Here is a 20516-nt window from a genome sequence, read left to right on the forward strand (position 1 = left end):
GCACTTAAGAAATCATCTGTGGCATTTATGTCTTATTTGCAACTCATTTACTCCTATTGCTTGTCTTATATTTCATGTAAAATGTTAGTGCTATGGTGGAAAACTGAAGCCCTGCATCAGACTTCTTAGCAGCACTGAGTCACTGTCAGCTTTTATTTAAAGATATTCAACTATCTATCGGTTTCACTTAAGGAATTATTTGCTTTGATGAGAGAACTTGGTTTTTGAAAATTAGTATTTATAAAATTACTGTAATGGTAGTATAGATTTCTAACTTGATTGTAGATCATGGTTCTGAAAACAAAGCTCTATATAGGCCACAGAAAATGCTTGCTCTAACAGTCAGTGTGAGCTATTATGGACATACATTATAAAAAATTGACATAAAATGAATGAAATAGGTAGCCTAAATGCATTTCCAGGTGTGTCATTTTCTGTGGAAGGGATGATTCACTGCAGTAAATACATACATAAGTTCTGTTTGAATTTATTTTTTATTCTCACTTAAAATACTTTGAAAAGCAACAATGAAGAAATGTTCATTGTGCAAAATCCAAAGTTTATTGCTCCTACTTGGGGCTAAATTACAAAAAGAAGTATTTAAAATTGGATATAAATTTGATTGTGCTAGCAGTAAGTTTAAAAACAATGTTGGCAATGTTTAATAATAAGGAAAATTCACTAGGACATCTGTACACTGTGATTATTTTACCTAAAAGAAATGCAAAAATATAAACAGATGCCCATCGAGATGTGGTTGATTTTTGTCTCCACATGGCATTATTGGCTTTTATTAAAAGACATCTAATCAAGTTTGATAGATATTTCTTGAAATGATGCATGGTATGCAATGCATGCTTTCATTGTGCTTCCTGCCATTATGGAATAACGTGTCTTATTTGGAAATACAATGATCATTTCTGTTAAATCATGCTCAGTCAGCTTTTATAATAACACCTATATTTTGTGAATCATTTCAGATTTCAGAGAGCTATGCCTTCCTACCAAGAGAAGCGGTGACACGATTTCTAATGAGCTGCTCAGAGTGCCAGAAAAGAATGCATTTAAACCCAGATGGAACAGATCATAAAGGTAGCTTCAGTGTCAAATAGTGAGATTTAAAGTAATTTTATTCATAATGGCCATTTATATCTCACATTTTTATAAAAATGTGGTAGACTGAAACAGTTCAACAAGTCAGATCATCTCATTTATTCAAGTAGGAGGCAGTGAATTTTGAATATCCACTTACAAAGTAATTCAGTGCTCATTCTTAGAAGAAAGACAGTTTCAGCTGTGGCAAATAACACTTTTCCCTGTAATAATGTTTTAATTTTCATTTATTATATGTATTTCATGGTATTTTAGATATATTCAGCAAGGAAATTGGTTTCTATCAATGTCTTTTTAAATCTACTGATTCCTTATTTCTAAAAATTATGAATAATGTGGAGTTTCTTTACTAAAAAGTTTTACATAAAAATTATGATTTGGCTTTAGCTCTCATTAAAATTATTGAAAACTATTTAGCTAAATATGACTTTCTCTCAGAGATTATATCAGTCTCAGAGATACATTTTTTGCTGGCTCATTCCTGTCTTGAAGGTTAAATAGAATGGCCAAAAGCAAAAAATTGAGCAAATTTCCTTCAGCATTCAAAAAGTATATATAGAAAGTAAAGCAAAGAAGAAAAATACAAATAATTGTGTTAGTCACCACATTAGGTTTATTTATTGTTACTCAGGATGTTTAAAAGTTCCCCTGCATTTATAAATAATTAATTTATTAGTACTGTTAAACAGTGTCAGTACACCTTTGCAGAACCTTACTAGTTATTTTTTCTACCATCGAACTATAATGCTACCATGCTTTAAGACCCTTGATATCTAAAATCCTGTTTCAATTTGGAGAAATAGATCATTTTCAAATTACAGGTAGAATGCAGTATCACTTTCATTACACATTAAAAATGTTTTATTACAGATAATGGAAAACCTCCCACTTTGGTGACCAGCATGATTGACTACAACATGCCAATTACCATGGCCTACATGAAGCACATGAAGCTGCAACTGCTAAACTCACAGCAAGATGAGGTAAAATAAAAACATCTACATTTGTATTACTTACAAATTGGAACGAAGCTTGATAACCATGACTATCATATTAAGCATGATGGCATTTTGAAGACAGTAATTTATTTTTTAATGAATGAATCTCACCACGGTTGCACAGATGGAGAAAGTGAGCAGAAACTCCTACTCCACAATAGAGAGCCCCTGTCTTAACACCTCTGTCTTAGTGTTATGTGGGAACTTGTTTGTTCCCAAGAAAGCTACATTTTCCTTAGTAGACCATCACTGAGCTGGCCTTGGTAAAGTGCTACAAAGTTCAGAGCGGGTAAGTTCATAGTAAAGTATCCAAAATAATTGAGATTCTAAGGAAATTTAAGTACTAAGGCTATTTTGCATGGCAATCAGAAAAGTAGATTTAATGGGTATTTCAACTATTATCATTTCTCCACCATTCAAACCTTATGTAAATTTTAAAGTTATTTTTTAGTTAACTGCTATTCTATATATTATTTATTTACTTCTGTGCATTTCCTAGAGACAATCTGTGGTCATTCTTAATTGGAAGTGTTTTGATGTTTTAAGTTATCCTATTTAATTTGTATAGTGAAAATTTAGCAACATGCTGCATGTATAGACACTAAAAGCATATTTCTTAAATACTCTGTAGGATTCTAGTTAGCTGGCCATTTTGGTTGAAGCTATATCAAAGCAATGACTAAGTTAAATATGTATGGTTTATATTCTCCAAAATAAATAACAGTAGCAGATATACAATAGGTGCTTAGTACATCCTTGTTGACTAGTTAATACTCAATAGATGCATTCGGGTTATTTATATTAGGAACAGGTTCAGGTCCTCAGGCTAATAAATTATCTCCTTGAAATTTCTCTAAAACAGGAAATGAGGTTAAATGTTTGTTTTTCAAATACAGAATTATTTGCTAAGCTATATTGTATTCTTTTAAAATTACTTTGTTGAACTTACTTTATTCATAAAACTCAAATCAAGTTTTTAGTTTTCCTCTGCATTTAAGTAGGTTTAACCTCAAAGCTATATTTATAAAATTGTTTGATCTCAATAGACGTTATTCAGGGTATACTCCATACAAAAATTCATATTAGTGCAGTGGCAATATTGGATTTTATATTGCCATATGGCTACATATAAATAATTGAATAAATAGTAATAAAATCACTGGGTTAAAGACATCAATGACAATTAAGAAAATACTAATGTCCTTCCATCCCTGAGACTGATTTAAAAAAAATATCTTCACGATTCATTATATAGTTGAAAAAATTTTTTAAATATCTCATTAACTAGTTAGAGCTGTCAGATTATTTGTAGGAAGCTCGTTTAGATGTTGATATGTTTATTTCTAGGCCAAAATGTAAGAAGATACACTTTGTGCCAACAATGAGCCCACATATGCTTATCCCTTCTGGCTTCTAAAAAATCATAAGTATTTTACACAAAAGAAATAGATCCTTTAAATTTTATAACTAGATTAGAAAAATAACTCTTATCCTTACATTTTGAAAATACTAAATTGGATGTCACGCTTCCTTAAAATATTTAGATAAATGACTAGTTAGATTATTTGCAAAATTTTTAGAAAATTGTGTTTATTGAAAGAAGAAAAAGAGGTTAAGTAAAGGAAGTCACACTAAAGTGGAATGTAAGTGAAATATTCCTGTCTAACAAATTATATTTAAATTTGAATAAGCATTAATCCAATAAGTTCAACCAATATTTAATCACTACTTTCTATGTATCTGGCCTTCCTGAAGAAGAACAGTGAATAAATTGAGAAAAATCTTTGTCTTTTATGGGGGTAAACAGATAATAAAGAAAATAATGGCCATAGGTATATAAGAAGATGCTAAATGCTATTAAGAGAAATAAAGAAGGCCAGACATGGGACTCCCTTTAGAACCAGGGAATCACAAGTTTAAAAGGCTTTATTAAAATATATCATTTGAATAGAAGTGAAGGAAATGTGTGCATGTAGCAGGGGGATACAGTGAAAAGTTCCTGAGGCAGGTGTATATCTAGTAGCTGTAGGAACAGCAAGACAGTCAACATGGTTGGAACAGAATGTTCAAGGAAGAGGAAAATAGGAGAGGAGTTTAAGGAGACAGTGGAAAGCCAAGTTATATAGAGTCTTACGTTTTAAGAACTTTTAAATTTTACTCTGAGTAATATGGGGAGCCATTAGAAGGTTTTGAGCAGAGAAGTCATGTGATCTGATCTATATTTTAACATAATCGTGGGGGCTGAGGATAGACTGAAGAGGAAAAAAAACTGGATGCAGGTACACCAGTAGAAGGTTATTACAGAAATCAATGTGGGTAAGGAGTTAACAAAGCTGTATTCCTTCCTGCATGAGAAATTGGCCTTTGAATAACTTTTGGAGTTTGCTCTCCACAAAACTGCTAACATTGAAATGATAACTCTGTTACTAGGCAACGTTGCTATCGCAAAAATGATTCCAATTGATAAACTGTATCAGAAGACTAGAAATATCTGGTTAGAATCTTTAGATTTCCTTGAGTTGGATGATTTTTGTAATTGGCATGTCCTTTGTGGGGACCTTAAGTTATTAACTGTGGTGTGATAAAAGATTTTGTCTCTTTTGGGGGATGGGGCTTCTCTGGCAAGTTTCCAACCTAACCAGTATGATTACTGTTTTCTTGTACCTGAGCTATATCACAGGAAGAGCTAAAGAAAATATGTCTAATTAACTATGTGAATTGCTACATGACCCCTGCAAGGGCTTCCATGAAAGAGAAACACCTGATGCTGCCCTGCTGGCAAGAGTTTCCTTTGCTACATGTTTCTAGAAGAAGCTGATGCCAAGGGTTGTCGATGGTCGTCTTATGAGTATACATTTTAGTTGGATTTAACAAAAGCTTCTGAAGGATGTTTCAGGAAAGAAGAAAATAGTGGCTTGGATCAAAGACACAGTGGTTTAGGTAGTGAAAAGAGGTGAAATTATGAATAGATTTTAAGTTTTGCTGACAGATTCGATGTGAAGCATGAAAGTCAAGAGGTAGTAATGTCTCCAAGCATTTTAATCTGAACAAGTAGGGTAGAATTGGTATTAACTAGTGTAAGAAAAACTGTGGGTAGAAAACATTTGAGGTATGATACTAGAAGTTCAATTGTGAGCTCTTCATTAGAAATTCAAGTATATTTAAGAGGTTTATTAGAGATTCAAGTAGATTTGTCAATTAGACAGTTGGCATGTGTAATTAAGAGCAAAGAACTAAGCTAGACATAAGGCCAAGCATCATCTATCAGCAGATAGTGTGTGAAGCCATGTGACTGAAGGTACTACCAAGGTAGTGAGTGTAGATTGAACAAACAAAGCCCAATAACTTTGATTTGGGAAATTCCAGTGTTATAACATCTGGCAGATGAGGAGGAACCAACAGATCATACTGAGAAAGAGCAGCCAGGGTATTAGGAAAAGCAGGAGGGTTTGTGAACTAGAATAAAACTGGAAATAAAGTTTTTCAATATGTCTATGGTAATGTATTATGTCAAATCAAGTGATAAGTCAATTATACTGAAGTCTGAAAATTAAATTTGTATTTAGCCTGGTGGAAGTCAATAGTGTTCTTTACAAGAGCAGTTTTTATGGGGTGCTCAGGATGACAGCAGCAAGGCCATTGAAGAGTTTGCTATGAAGGGGAGCAGGGGAAAGAGTTAGGAGCTAGAAGGAGCATGGGAACAGGAGTTTTTTATTATATATTTTTTTCTAAAATCAGATAAATTATAGCATATTCACATGTTGATGAGATTCATGTAGCAGAGGAAAATAGTGATTTAGGAAAGAGGAAGGAGAATTGATGAAGCAATATCGTTGGCATTAATAGGTAGGATTTCTTGTACAAAAGTGGAAAAGTTGGCCTTAGAATGCAGCACAGACAGGAGGGATCAGATAGAGGTAGGCAAATGGAAATAGTGGTGGAGATTACGGAATTGTTCTTCTGTTTGCTCCTAATTCATCAGTTAAAAAAAAAAAAAAGCAAGACTGAAGATGTTTGAGAAGGTGTTGAAAGTTTGAGAAGAGGAGAGGATGTGAAAAGTAGAAATCTAGACAGTGAGGAGTGAATTATCCAGGAAAATGGACCTCTTTTGGGTTTCAAGTGAAGTCATTTAAATAATTGCTCATCTCTATGTCCAGCTATATAGGGGCATGGGTAGAAGAGAGTAAGGGAAAAAACAGAATTACTCATATTTTGGGTCTTGTCGAAAGAATAGAAGTGGTATATAAGGGTATGATTAAAATGACAAGCCATGGAATTCTAGCCACATAAGAATATAAGTGAGGTCATGAGAGAGGTGGGGCAAGAGCAGGGGAGATCAGTGCAAAAGGGTTAGAGGGTTAGAATCAAGGGGTGATAAATGTCAATGGGATAGAAATTTCACTGGAATACTAGAATACATGCAATACTAGAGCAAGTGATCTGGGAAATTTGAGATGTTGTGTAGCGAATGAGATGCTTGAAATCAAGATTTTGGAGGATGTGCAGTTGCTGGTAATGAAATGCATAGAACATGATTATGAGAGCAAAATGGCTGAAGAAAGGTAGAAGACCACATCATTAGGGAAGAGTTCATGGAAGTGACAGGTCAGGATGTTTCCAGAGATACTGAAATAATCAGGGACTGAAGCATGTATAGTTGTTGTCTTTTTTTTTTTTTTTTTGAGACAAAGTCTCACTCTGTTGCCTAGGCTGGAGTGCAGTGGCACAATCTCGGCTCACTGCAACCTCCACCTCCCAGGTTCGAGGGACTCTCTTGTCTCAGCCTCCTGAGTAGCTAGGTTTACAGGTGCCTGCCACTATGCCAGGCTAATTTTTGTATTTTCAGTAGAGGCGGGGTTTCACCATGTTGGCCAGGCTGGTCTCAAACTCCTGACCTCAGGTGATCCACCTGCCTCAGCCTCCCAAACTTCTGGGATTACAGGTGTGAGCCACCGTGCCTGGCCTGAAATAATATTTTTAAACAGTTTGCTAAGACTATCTTGTGAAAAATGTCAAAACATGTTCCAATGTCAAAATTCTATTAAATTACTCTTTTTATGTACCCATCAAAGAAAGAATTGATGTGGAGAGAAAAAATACACAGGAAAATTTAGGAAACTGGCCATAAATAATTTACTACTTAGAACCACTGACATCTTCCACCTCCATTTTGCAGATGGGGCACCAAGGTTTTTAGCTGATAAAACTTACCCTAATGATTAAACTGGTAGAGAGAAGATTAGATATTTGAACGTAGGTTTAAATAACTTTGGAGCCCAAAGTCTTCCTACTCTGCAACACATCTACTTAAAATTAGTATTAACTATTTGTTTTTTTAAGCAACAAATCAGTGTAAATAGAATGCTATGGTGTAGTTCAAAGGGGAGAAATAAGATGTTTTTCAGTTTTCTTTTGCTATGTACCACCCCTATAACTTAGTGTCTTAATACAACAATGATTTATTAATACTCATTATTCTATGGCTTAAGCAGTTAGCCAAGAACCTCTGGGTGATTTATTTTGTTACTTCTGGCATAAGCTAGGATCATTTACCCAGTGACATTCAACTGGTAGCTGGACCTGGCTGGATAGTCCAAGAAAACCTTACTTAAGTACCTGGCTCCTTGATGCTCCTTTATGCTCCTTTACGTGACCTCTCACTCTCCATGTGACTGGCTTATGCTTCCTCACAGTGTGCTGGTCTCAGGGTAGTCAGACTTCTTATCTGACAGCTTTATTGTATGGCAGCTGGCTTCCAAGAGACAGGAAATGGAAGCTCCCTGTTGTTCTGGGACTGGCACGGCATCACTTCTGCCACATTTCTATTGACCAAAGCAAATAACAAAACCAGCCTACTTTCAAGGGGAGGAGAGAGAAATACTGTTCCTTGATCTGAGGAGCGGCATGCATGTAATGGGCAGTGGGGAGGGGAAGGGATCCATGGTAGCCATCTTTGGAAATTATCCTCTACATGGTCAATAACCATAAAAAAACCTCAACCTCCTATATTAACCAAAATAAAATTTTAATGAATTAACTTGTTATTTGAGGCTTACTACATTGAGAAAGATTTTACAAAATACTGTATCCAATATGAGATCATTTGACCTTCTTATAAACTATTGGTGAGGGTTTAAGCTTGAACAAACTTTCTGGGGGATGATTTGATGATAATTATTAAAAACTTTTCAAATATATTTATATTACTTGACTAGAAATTTATCCTAAGGAATGTGATATATAAAACAACAATTTATCTATTAAGATGTTTACTGTATTGCTAGTAGTGAATGACTGAGTATATTTTCAAGATCTCGCAACAAAGGATTGTCACTTATGCACTGCCGAAGATGGTAGTCATTAGTCACATGTGAATGTATAAGTTTAACTGAACATTAATTAAAATTAACTAAAACTAAAAATTCAGGTCTTAAGTCACACTAACCACATTTCAAATGTTCAATAGCCACATACGACTAGTATTTACCTTACTGAATAGAGAATATTATAGACCAATTCCATCATTGCACAATGTTTTCTTGAACAGCACTAGACTGGGCAGATAGCCAGCATTAAATAGCTCATTGAACTACATGTTGCAGGACACCACCCCAAAGATTCTAATTCTAGGTCTGATATGTGGGACCTGGGGATATGAATTTTTAACAGGATCTACACTCATGCACACTGAGGTTTGAGATGATGAATTTCATAGAGATGCTGATAATGTAAGCTTTGATTTGAGCAGGTGAAAAGTTTTAAAAAATCAACAGAAGAGAAGATTGGTGGGAGTGGTTTTTAAGCAGTCTTATGGGAAACTGTAAATATTTGATTGAATAGCATACACGTTATTTGATAAACAATGGATAGGGCTGCAAATTTATAAGCAGAGAAATGACATGTTCAGAAATGGGAAGATTAATTTGGCAATTGTTAATAGGCAGGACTGGTGTAGAGAAACTGGATGTGGATAAGTTAACTGGGAGACTATTATTACATAGTTTAGGAAATGGCAAAATACAAGTTTGAACTAATCAGGCAGGACAATAGCAGGTGAAATCAGGAGGTACATGGTAGAGACCCTTTATAGATAATATCTGGAACTTGAAAACCAAAATGAAATATGGAGCAGATTGGGCTCTCCATTTCAAGCAATTTCTGAAGATAGAAATAAAAGCTCCATAACAAAGCTTTTGAGAAATAAATAAGTGCCATGTTTAAAAGGGAAAAGACTGAAAAGAAAATTATTTGTTACAGTTAAATTGTTCTAATATTAAAACATTAAGTTTCAAGGAGGCAGAATTACTATGGTCTCTGGCCATGACTTTCATTATCATGAGATTTTAGTCATGTAAGAAATAAGCTCACACAGTATGATGTGGAGAGTTTTTTTCTGGTTGTCAAACAAAATAGATTTTCATAGAGGAAAGGAATTAGATGAATGGTCTAGAGATAATCATGAATAAAATACTTAATATTAGATCAGTCAAGTTTTCTGATTCCTTATTCTTAGAAGCCTTCAGTAGTTTCTTCCTAGTGTAATTAGTATTTTATCTATGTTGGTAAAAAAGCACAAGCTTATATTTCATATACCTCTGCTAGCTTTTATTAAAAACAATAATCAATTATATTAACTAGAATAGAATATACAGAATGAATACATGCACTTAGTCTTGTTAAAGCTCTTAACAAATGTATAACAATTGAATTCTAATAAGGAATGTAATTGTGAAAATGAATTATATTTCATATGTAGTAGTGGAGGAAAATATTTAAAATATTCTTAATCATTAAGCCACTTATGATGGTAAATAATTTAATATGTTTTTTAATTACAAAAATAAATAACTATATATTTGGTTACATAAACATTTTAATCTCTCATCTAAATGTATTAAAATGTATGCTGGCAAGAGTGTCAGCATACATTTTAGTGGTGATAAAAAATATATTGATTTTCCATAATATGCTGTGGCTGTTTTTACAACCATTTCATAGAACAGAGGCTGTGACTTGAATCTTTATATTTAGCTCTTCTTTAAACATAAATACACACACACATACGTATCCTCATATACATATACATTTTACATATTTATATGCCGTATAAATGATATTTTACTAGATTACTTATAGTTAGCTTTTTGTGACCTTTATAACAAATACTTATAAAGACTGTTTATATGTTTATGTAAACACACAGCTACTTTAGTAACACATTTTGTTTGCCTTTACCATTATATTGAAATGTGTTATAGTTTGTTATATATGTTCATATACTGTAATAAATGTGCATAATTTTATATACTGTAGAATTTATTGTATATTCCATATAGTAATATTAAACAGTTTTATTGTGCTTATCATGTACCTGACATTGTTCTAGATACTTTAAATATAGTACGTGCCCTCACTCCTCATATGACTCTGTGAGATTGGCACAATTTTTATTTCCATTGTATAGATAAAGCAACTGAGGCACTGTAAGTTAAGGTAACTTGCTTAAGGTAGCGTATCTAATAACTGGCAGAATATGGACCTGAATCTGGGAAGTCTGGCTTCTGAGAATATCCTGTAAAATACTATGACATCACAGAAACTATATATAGTGTATCTAATAGATATCTGTATCATCTATCAACGTGTGTATATATGTATCTATTTGTATATGATCGACACTAGTAACAAGTCCACATTGTTATCACTGATAATGTCAGTCCACATTGAAGTCTCTTATTTTTGCATACACACACACACACACACACACACACACACACACACACACACACACTAGAATTTAGAATTGGAGTAAACATAATGTATTGAGAGAGGGCATGCAACTAAGAGAAGTCTGTGTGGCTGATGGTCCAGACATCTAACACAGTGGCATTTCCTTACTGACTTAATGAAGAGCTAGTGCTACTCAGTGTGCCCAAGCATGACCCAATCTTTGATAAAGGAAAGACACCACAGCCAAAACCACCGAGCCTGACTTAAGAATCAGAATGCCAATTTATTAGTCTACCAGGATGGTCTTGTTCGTTAATAATAGAAACTTCTTTGCTGATGCCAAGATGTCATTTATGAAACCAAGGTAATTCTTCCTATTCAAATATATTGTTTCCTCAAGTCTGGATGACTTCATATGGCTACCGGTTCTAGTACATAATAGCAGGGAAAATGATTTAACTTCTCTGTGCCTCAATTTCTTCATCTATAAATTGTTTGAAAATTTGTAGCTAATTCATAGTTGTGATAAAATATAAAGAACAATGCGTGCAACATAAATAGCACTACTACTGCTGATTATTATATTAGTGTTAAATGTTCAGATCAAACATTTACAAATTAAAGTCAAAGCTAGAGATTTTGATTAAACATTTACATTTTGCACAGGTTTCCCGGGCCTTCCAGCCTGTATAAGTATACCATTTTTCCAAAAATCAGTTCTCCAAACAAAGTTTGCTTCAGTAAAACGACTGCAATAATATATCCTAGATGTGGTTTAATATTTGGAAAGTTTTGATAAATTGGCCATTCGGCAAACTGGCCTTTTGGTAATTCCATTTTATGAACTGACTTTTAGTAAATGTTTCATGCACAATTTTACCTAGAACTCCTCTTTGTGGTTGCCGTGCAATTTATATTTGCTTGTAAAGAAAGAAAGGATGTGCTAAGATTACCTTGCTCTCCATTACATGTGGACTTTGAACCTAATATATAAGTTCGCTTTATTAGAATCTATCCTGTTTGCCCGTGAAAATTTTTTTTTATAAAGCCCTTTCTGCATTCTAAGGTTTCTGCTTACAACATTTTTTGGTCATTTAGTTTTTAATCAAAACTTGTATTTCTCTTTATGTTACATTTTATGATTAACTCTTTTAGAAGGTATTTACTATAAAATCACTCTTTATATTATTTCACAAGTCTTTAAATTCCTTGAAGGAAGAAATTATTCCTTTTTTTTTTTTTTTTTTTTTGAGACAGAGTCTCGTTCTGTCATCCAGGCTGGAGTGCAGTGGCTTGATCTCGGCTCACTGCAAGCTCTGCCTCCCAGGTTCAAGCCATTCTCCTGCCTCAGCCTCCCGAGTAGCTGGGACTACAGGCACTCACCACCATGCCCGGCTAATTTCTTTTTGTATTTTTAGTAGAGATGGGGTTTCACCATGTTAGCCAGGATGGTCTCGATCTCCTGACCTCGTGATCCACCTGCCTCGGCCTCCGAAAGTGCTGGGATTACAGGCGTGAGCCACCATGCCCGGCCCATTGTTTGTTATTTTAAACATCTATTAGTTTGTAACATATTTTTCTGAATTCTTTAAAAATTTCCTGGTTAAACTTCAATTGACTGTGTAGGTAAAATGGTTATTATTTAAATGTATTATATTTTAAAATGCTTGATGATATTTTAAAACTATTTTCAGGATGAAAGTTCAATAGAAAGTGATGAATTTGACATGAGTGATTCAACACGGATGTCAGCTGTGAACTCTGATCTTAGCTCCAATCTTGAAGAAAGAATGCAAAGTCCCCAGAATCTTCATGGCCAGCAAGATGGTAAGCCTTTCAGTTTGACTGAATAAGCAAAACAACAGCAAAAAAATGAGTCAGAATGCATGGAAAGAACAACTACCTCTTAATTCTTGTGTCAATTTTTAAAAATCTACCTGTTTCTATGGGAACTTTTCTCTATGTATTTAGGTTATATCATCCACTTCACTATTTTTTAATTCAAAACTTTGTTCAAAACCAAGGTGTTAGACTGATTTATAAGCAGATATTGGTTATAAAATTCAAGTTAATTCATGTTTTGCTCCCTGAACTTAAAATATGTGTTAATTCAATACAGTTTGGTTTCTGTGATATTTTCTAGCTTTGATTTCTTGGGCTGTCATTCTTCTGACTAAATTAAGCATTTAAATATGATCAAAAGATTAATTTAGATGTTTACCTTTTATGTAAAAGACAAGTTTCAACTAAGAATCACTAGATATTAAAGGAAATTTTACCAGAGCAATAGTGCTGAGTAAGACGATATTTTGCTATGATTTTTGAGCTACTTTATTCAGCTGTTAAGGAAAGCAAGCTCATGATCTCTTATTCCTGGGTTCATTAAAGATTTCTGAATCAGCCTATTGTTCTTGATAGGAGGAAAGCTAGATATGTAGAGAAAGTAGATGTCATACTAACATTGTAGGCCTAATATTTTTGGAGATCTTTGAACACTACCTTTGTAGATTTTTATCTTTGTAAATATACAATTATGTATACAAGTCAATGTGACTTATTTTCATAATTGCGGACAAAAATGATTATAAATAGAAGGAAATTGGCCAATTATATTCAAAATTTGTGTATTATTTCTGTATTTAACAAGTTCATATGAACTTTTTGATTGAAGAGTTTTGTACTTACATTTATAGATACTGAAAAAATCTTTGCTTTCTCTGACAGTTGCTATTACAAACTGGTTGTGAAAGATTGCTGTATTTCTAGCTGCTATTTGTGTTCTGTTTGTGTTGGCAAGGCTTAAGAAATCCCTAGTTCTAAGCATAAAAAAACGTCCAAGAACAGAGGGGCTTTTTCTCATTTCAGATTAAGATGCTGGTGTCCTTGTTAGCATGAGTTATAAGAAAATGAGGAATGCATTGATTATCAGTAACTTTAAGATTGTATCTTAATTGCTACGTGCTAAAATAGCTATTATAGTAGAAAAGCCATTTATTTGGAAATATTATAAGAATGAAGTTTTTCTGATTTAGATATAAATTTTCTCTTTTCTTCTAAAACATGAGTAGGCATTCCTCAGATTTTGTATTTTTTTAATGGCCATTGTATAGCACCAAGATCATAGAGTAACTGAAATATTCTTAGTAATGTACATCACTCCATTAATTTGCTTATGCATTTAACTTAGGTATCTCCTCATCGTCGTAGTCTATAATTTTAGGGAATATAGATAATGTAGAGGATGTATAGAGAATGTAGAGGATGTCTCTCATTGTGCAAATTCATTGTTTGCTTGACTGAAGTTGCAAGCTGCAGGTCTTTGGCTATGGCACAGCTGCTGTGATATAAATCTATATTGATTTTAATCAAATGCAGTAGAATAACTCCAAATATTATGTACTCTTAGGGAAAAGCACTTTCTCATGATATATTGATGAATGTTTCAAGGGTAATCACCTATCTAGTTATTCCTTTTCTAACCTAGGCCTAACCCTTCCTTGCCTTACATGTAAGATACTTTCTTCTTACATTTCTTGCTGAGTTTTCTCTTGCAATGATCCCTCCTCTTTCTCCTGCATCAGAGGTTTTCCCCACTCTACTGGATTATTAGAATCTACATACAAACATAATTTGATAAATATCTTCTTTAAAATGCCTTGATTGATTTTGTCTTTTTCCATTTGTGCTGCTACAACAAAATACCTGAGTCTGAGTCATTTATAAAAAACAGAAATTTATCTCTCACAGTTCTGGAGTCCAAGATCTGGGAGTCCAAGATCTAGGTGCCAGTAGGTTCAGTGTCTGGAAGAGCTTGTTCTCCCACGATAGTACATTATTGCTGAATCCTCCCGAGGGAAGGAACACCATATCCTCTCATGGTGGCAGGATCCAAAGAGGGGTAAACTCCTTCTGTCAAGCCCTTTTGTTTTATTTTGTTTTATTATTTTATTTTTGAGATGGAGTCTTGCTCTGTTGCCCAGGCTGGAGTGCAGTGGCATGATCTTGGCTCATTGCAACCTCCGCCTCCTGGGTTCAAGCAATTCTCCTGCTTCAGCCTCCTGAGTAGCTGGGACTACAGGCACACACCACCACACCCAGCTAATTTTTTTTTTTTTTTTTTTTTGTATTTTTAGTGGAGATGGCGTTTCACCATGTTGGCCAGGCTGGTTTTAAACTCTGACCTCAAGTGATCCGCCCATCTCAGCCTCCCAAAGTGCTGGGATTACAGGCAGGAGCCACTGTGGCTGGCCTATCAAGCTCTTTTATAAGGGCACCTAATCCTATTCATCAGATGAGACTGACACATCCTAAGGGACATACCTCTTAATACTGCTATGTTGGGGATTAAGTTTCAACATCAATTTTGGATGGGACAGAAACATTCAACCATATCATATCCCATTGCATCTCTTCATTCATTACCCTATTTCTCTGCACCACCCCTGCAAAAGACTTTATAGTGAAACTCTGAAAGAGTTGTCCTGTTATTTCCACTCTACCCTTTTTGGCTCATCTCAAGTAGGCTTTCATCCTTGCCACCGACTTCACTTGTTCTTGTGAACATCACCAGCAGGCTTCTTGTTGCTTAATTCATTGGTCAACCCTTAGTCCTCATCTCCTTCAACCCTACTGTTTAAGGACAACGCTCCCCCCCTCTTTTTTTTCTGGTGCAATTTCTGTCTCATTCATCTCTGTGGGCTCCTTTTCTATGTTCTATTCTATAGATGCCAGAGTGCAGGCTTCAACTCTCTCTTCCTTTTTCTCACTCCCTAGGACACCACATCTAATCATGTTGCTTTCCATACCATCTGTATCTAGATGAATCCCAAATTTATTTCTCCAAGCCCTGACATCTTTCCTGAGCTCAGGACTATCTCCCCTTACCTATTTCCTAATTGTTAACATTCTTCAGAGGACTTATCACTGTATGAAACTGCATTATATTTCTCACTTATTAGCTGTTTCTCTTCTAGAATGAAAATACCATATTAATTAATGAGTCTTCACATGCTTAAAGTTTTCCTTTCATTGGCTTCACTTGAGTTAGTTCTTACATTCTCCATCATTTAAATGATTAAAATATAACTTTTCACCATAATTATATTTTGTAACATAAGTTTTACATATTTATCTTCTTTTCTTCTGTCCTTCCTTCTGACAATGGTACTCTCCTAGGTAATCAATATTGACAACCTTCTGTAAAATTTCTTTTTTTCCTGTTTACAAATACACACCCTTATACATACTCAGAAAATCTTGTCATCAAAAACCTAGAATTATGTCATTTATGCTCTTCCGTATCTTGATTTGTCTAACATTACCTTTCTTTTAGAGCTTCCTATATTAGGGATGTGTGTGTTTGTGTGTGTGTGTGTGTGTGTGTGTATATATCACAGTAAGAAAAAAAAGGCATGGGACCTACCTCATATAACACACAATTTTAAGGAATGTGTATCAAACTCAGTGTTGCCGCTATTGACACACAACTCTTTGTTGGAGAGGGATGTCCTCTGCATTGCATAATGTTTAGCAGCTTCCTGGCCTCTACCTGCTGCATGTTCTTAGCTCCCCTTCTCCCAACTGTGACAAATAAAAGTATCTTCAGATGTTTCAAGTGTCCCTTGTGGGACAAAATTACCCTAAGTTGAAAACAAATGGTATAGGTTGAGAATAAGGGTCTGTGCAAGAATCCAGTATGATGGGGATTGAGGAGACTCAGTGGAAAGATGTTGAGAAGAAGGGGCTGAAGAAAAGCCTAGGAATCAGTGCCCAGTTGTCTTTCTGCAATCTCAGAATAGTGTCACACTGTCCAACATGATAGTCGCTCTGGATATTGTGGCTATTGAGTACTTGAAATATGGCTAGTGTTACTGAGAAACTATTGTAATTTAATTTTAATTCAAATTTAAATAGCTACACGTGACCGGTGGCTACTGTGTCAGACAGTGTAGATATAGATCATTATTTTATTTTGACTGGCAGTTAAACTCTGTTCTCTGCAGCCATTGGTTGAATGTGTCTGAAGTCTGGAAAAACTATAGGAGAAATTCCTATTTTAACAGTTGACCGAAATCCCTGTTTAATATTTTGAAAATCTAAACAATACAAATATTTTAAGTTAAATTAAAAATGTTTTTTTCTTTAACATTAAGTGATTAAGATTTTATTTAGAGAAATTGAAGTAGGATATTATGATTTTTATAAATACTTCCTAATAATTATAACAGGTAGGTAAAAATGTCCTTATTGGGCACCATATAAAATGAAGAGTAAAATAACTTTTTTTACAATTTTTATTTCACTATGGTTATAGAAAATTTGAAAGGTATTCATTAAAAATCAAGGGAAAAGAAGACTATCAAATGTGCATTGTTTTGGAAATATATATATCTATATATATAGATATGTTTACACTCAGAAAAGGTGAAAAAGAAGAAAAATAAATATTTTTCCCCAGGCTAGATAATTAGATAAAGGTCAAGAAGACACAAACCTGAATGAAGAATTTGTAATGAGAAGAATGCTTCAGGATTAATGTATAGTATTCTGCTTCTTTTGCCTTTTTTAGGTTTATAATATTTCCCTAACTCAATAAAAACATAAAGGCAAAACGTGCATAGAAGCTGAATTTTTGCATAAAAAGTATTTTACCCTCATTTTTGGTTTTGAGGAAACTATGTTGAGCTATTTAAATTTTTTTTTTACAGACTTAAAAGAATGTTTTTAAGTTAAAATCATTTAAAGGTTATATATACATCTGCTTTACTCATGAAAGCATGAGTAAAAGCACAACACCTTGAAGGTGTTGTGGAATATAAGGAGCTTATTAGAAGGAAGTTTTGCTATGCAATGGCTGCGGTTCACAGAATTTCAAAAAGCATCTCGAGGCCTAACAGCTAAAGGCATCCTTCAAATATTCAGCAATTTGTAAGCATTCTTCTTGTTCTGCCAGCCATTTAAATGGATTAGAAACAGAAATTTTGTCAGTTGAGCTTCTGTGTTTGAATCTCAGATCCTAGACATTTATGGCAGCATGGATTAGCTCAAAAAAGTATTCCCTTTCCTAAATCAATTATTTACTTTATTATGAATTTGTACCTTCTAAAACAGCCAATGTTCATTCCTTGTCTGAAGTTATTTTAAAAAGATATCTGGCAAAAGAAAAGTGACAGATTTAGAAACAGACTTAAAGTTTCAGTTCAAAATAAGCATTTCACTTCAGTTTATAGAAGGATACTTTTCTAAGAACCATTTTAATCACTTTTCTGAGTTAACACTTTAATGTAAACCATGGATATTTTGTAAGGGAGTATTTGTGCTTTTTTAAGCACAAATAATTAGAAAGATTATTAGATATTACCAATATATTTATGTATTTTTCAATTGCAACAATTTATATATATATATTTGCATTTTTTAAAAAGATAATAGGAATACAAAGGAATGTTGAGGTATACCCTTAAATTCTCTGTATGTCAGCTTAATCAGCTATAAAAGCTATTAAGAAATCCATTTAAAATATTTCTATATTAAATATTTTCCCATGGTCCTTTGAGCCTTTTGGCTTCCATAGTAAAAATCTTTGCCTCCCACTAAGACACATATAATATATTAATAGAATTCACCAAAAATAGGAAGCATATTCAGAAGCTAGGTAGTCAAAAAAAAAAGGCAAATATACCATTCAGAGATATAATTCTAAAAGGTAACTCACTTGGATCCTTGGGTATACTTAGGACAAGGGTAAATGATGTGAGGTCCAATATTTCATTCTTCCCTCAACTAATACATATTAAATTCTAGCATAAGTTGGACAATGGATTTACAAGCATGAACATTGCATATTAGATTGAACCATATGAAATTGCTATACTTCCTTGATTTGAACTAATGGTTCAAGCTTTAAAATAGCTTAAACTAAAATATGAAAGATATGGAAACAAAGTGTTTTGAAACAGAAATGCAGAGATGCATTTGTTTCAGATAGCAATGATGCTCACATATGTACATTGTGTATCTCTTGACTTGTACACTCGTAAATTATCACAGTCGTCTTTTCAGTGGAAACACAGAGGGGAGTAAGTTAACAAAAAATAGCAATCTGATTGTGAGATAAATAAGTACATTAACAGATACGATTGTTGGAGTTTCACTTTTTCTTATATCCTAATTCAGATTATGTGCTAAACTGGCCTCCTGAAACTCCTACATTGGGAATTTATTTTACAAATACAGATTCATGGGACCCATCTCAGATGGGATGACTGAGGCAATTGTGTGGGATGTAAGAATGGGAACCAGTGTTCCACACTATGCTTGTGAAGGTATTCTTTACTATTCTACCCAGCTGTTTTGGAGTGTCAAAATGGCAATAGGTCTAAAGGGGATTAAGTCACATTGGGGCACTTCATGCTCAAATGTTGTGACCAGTAACTTCTGAGTTACTTTTTGAATGAGGAATAGCATGTAAGTTCATTCCTAGTATATGTATGTGTTTGTATGTGTTTCAGTTAGCTCTGTTTTCTTAGTTATGACATTTGCCACATATGACAGTTCTTTTATAACTTTTGAAAATGCTCCTATTCTACTCTAAGAAATTTTACAGTCTGTTTTCAATCTCATGTATATGAACACTGCATACACTGGACTTTAGGACACACACACAACACACATGAAATACTCCTTTGCAATGCTTTTTTTACTGCCCAGTTTATATGTGAATAAAATTTTAGTAAAAATATGCTTGTGGCTAAAATTGTATTTAATTTGGTTGAATAAGATAGTTTTATGTAATTATTAAAGCATATAAACCAGCAGTAAAAGCAAGAACTATGTACTGTTCACTATTTAATTTCATTGGAAAATCTAATAAAACATGTTTTTAATAAAAGTGATGTAAAACAGTATACTGAATAGGAAATTAAATTCAGTGGTTAACTTTTTTGTGATGGTGAATTTTAATCAGAAAAGCTATTAAAATGTTTTTCAGGCTGAACACCAGATTCCCTGGAGAGATTATGTTGTCTTGTGTAAGTCATTTTCTTTCTTGTGCAAGTTTGTTTTCTTTCAGTGTTTACAATTGCTTCGGAAACTTGGGATAGAGCAAAAATTGTTAAAAGGATGTTGATTCTTTTACACAAATGTACTAAAATATTTGACTTCAAAATTGAATTCGTTCCTAATGGTGTTTTTGCTCTCACTTTTTGACTTGCATACACTTCTGGACTTAAAATACCTAAAAATGATACAATGCTGCTGTTTTCTCTTAATTCAAGTTGTTTTAATGCCTTATTAAGCCTAATTCACATGATGAATTTGTTTAAATATTCTGAATTGAGTTAGTTAAGCCAATGAAGCTTTTAGAAAGCTCTCTTTATGGCAGTTGCTCTATAAATAATTGTATAATAATTTACAGAAGTATAAACTACCTTTATAAGTAATATAAAGAAAACAAGTAATTTGAAAGAATGTTACTATGAATTGGAGGAAATTCTGATTATTAAGTCCATTCGTAATATTGTTATTTGTGTGTATGTGTGTGTTCATGTGTAAGTATTTAATCATTTGAAATTGCTTTTAAGCAGTAATTCTGTTTCCAAAAGCAGAAGAAAAGGCAATTTGACTTACATATGAAGGATAAGTATGAAGAATGATGTTTAGTTGTGTATTTATTTA

At 33.7% G+C, this 20516-nt stretch overlaps 1 protein-coding gene across 4 annotated transcripts in view; it reads left to right on the forward strand.

Moving 5' to 3' along the window:
- The window catches only part of NOL4 (nucleolar protein 4), a 381073-nt gene that overhangs the window by 119541 nt on the left and 241016 nt on the right, over nucleotides 1–20516 (forward strand). For all 4 annotated transcript variants that reach the window (XM_030810603.1, XM_030810601.1, XM_004087724.3 and 1 more), the window contains 3 exons: nucleotides 981–1092; nucleotides 1984–2096; nucleotides 12536–12668. In XM_030810603.1, the coding sequence (XP_030666463.1) occupies nucleotides 1032–1092; nucleotides 1984–2096; nucleotides 12536–12668 (307 nt within the window). In that variant the 5' untranslated portion in view covers nucleotides 981–1031. The remainder of the gene's footprint in view (nucleotides 1–980; nucleotides 1093–1983; nucleotides 2097–12535; nucleotides 12669–20516) is intronic.

The sequence above is a fragment of the Nomascus leucogenys genome, chromosome 4, assembly GCF_006542625.1.
Source record: "Nomascus leucogenys isolate Asia chromosome 4, Asia_NLE_v1, whole genome shotgun sequence".
In the NCBI taxonomy this organism is placed as follows: domain Eukaryota; kingdom Metazoa; phylum Chordata; class Mammalia; order Primates; family Hylobatidae; genus Nomascus; species Nomascus leucogenys.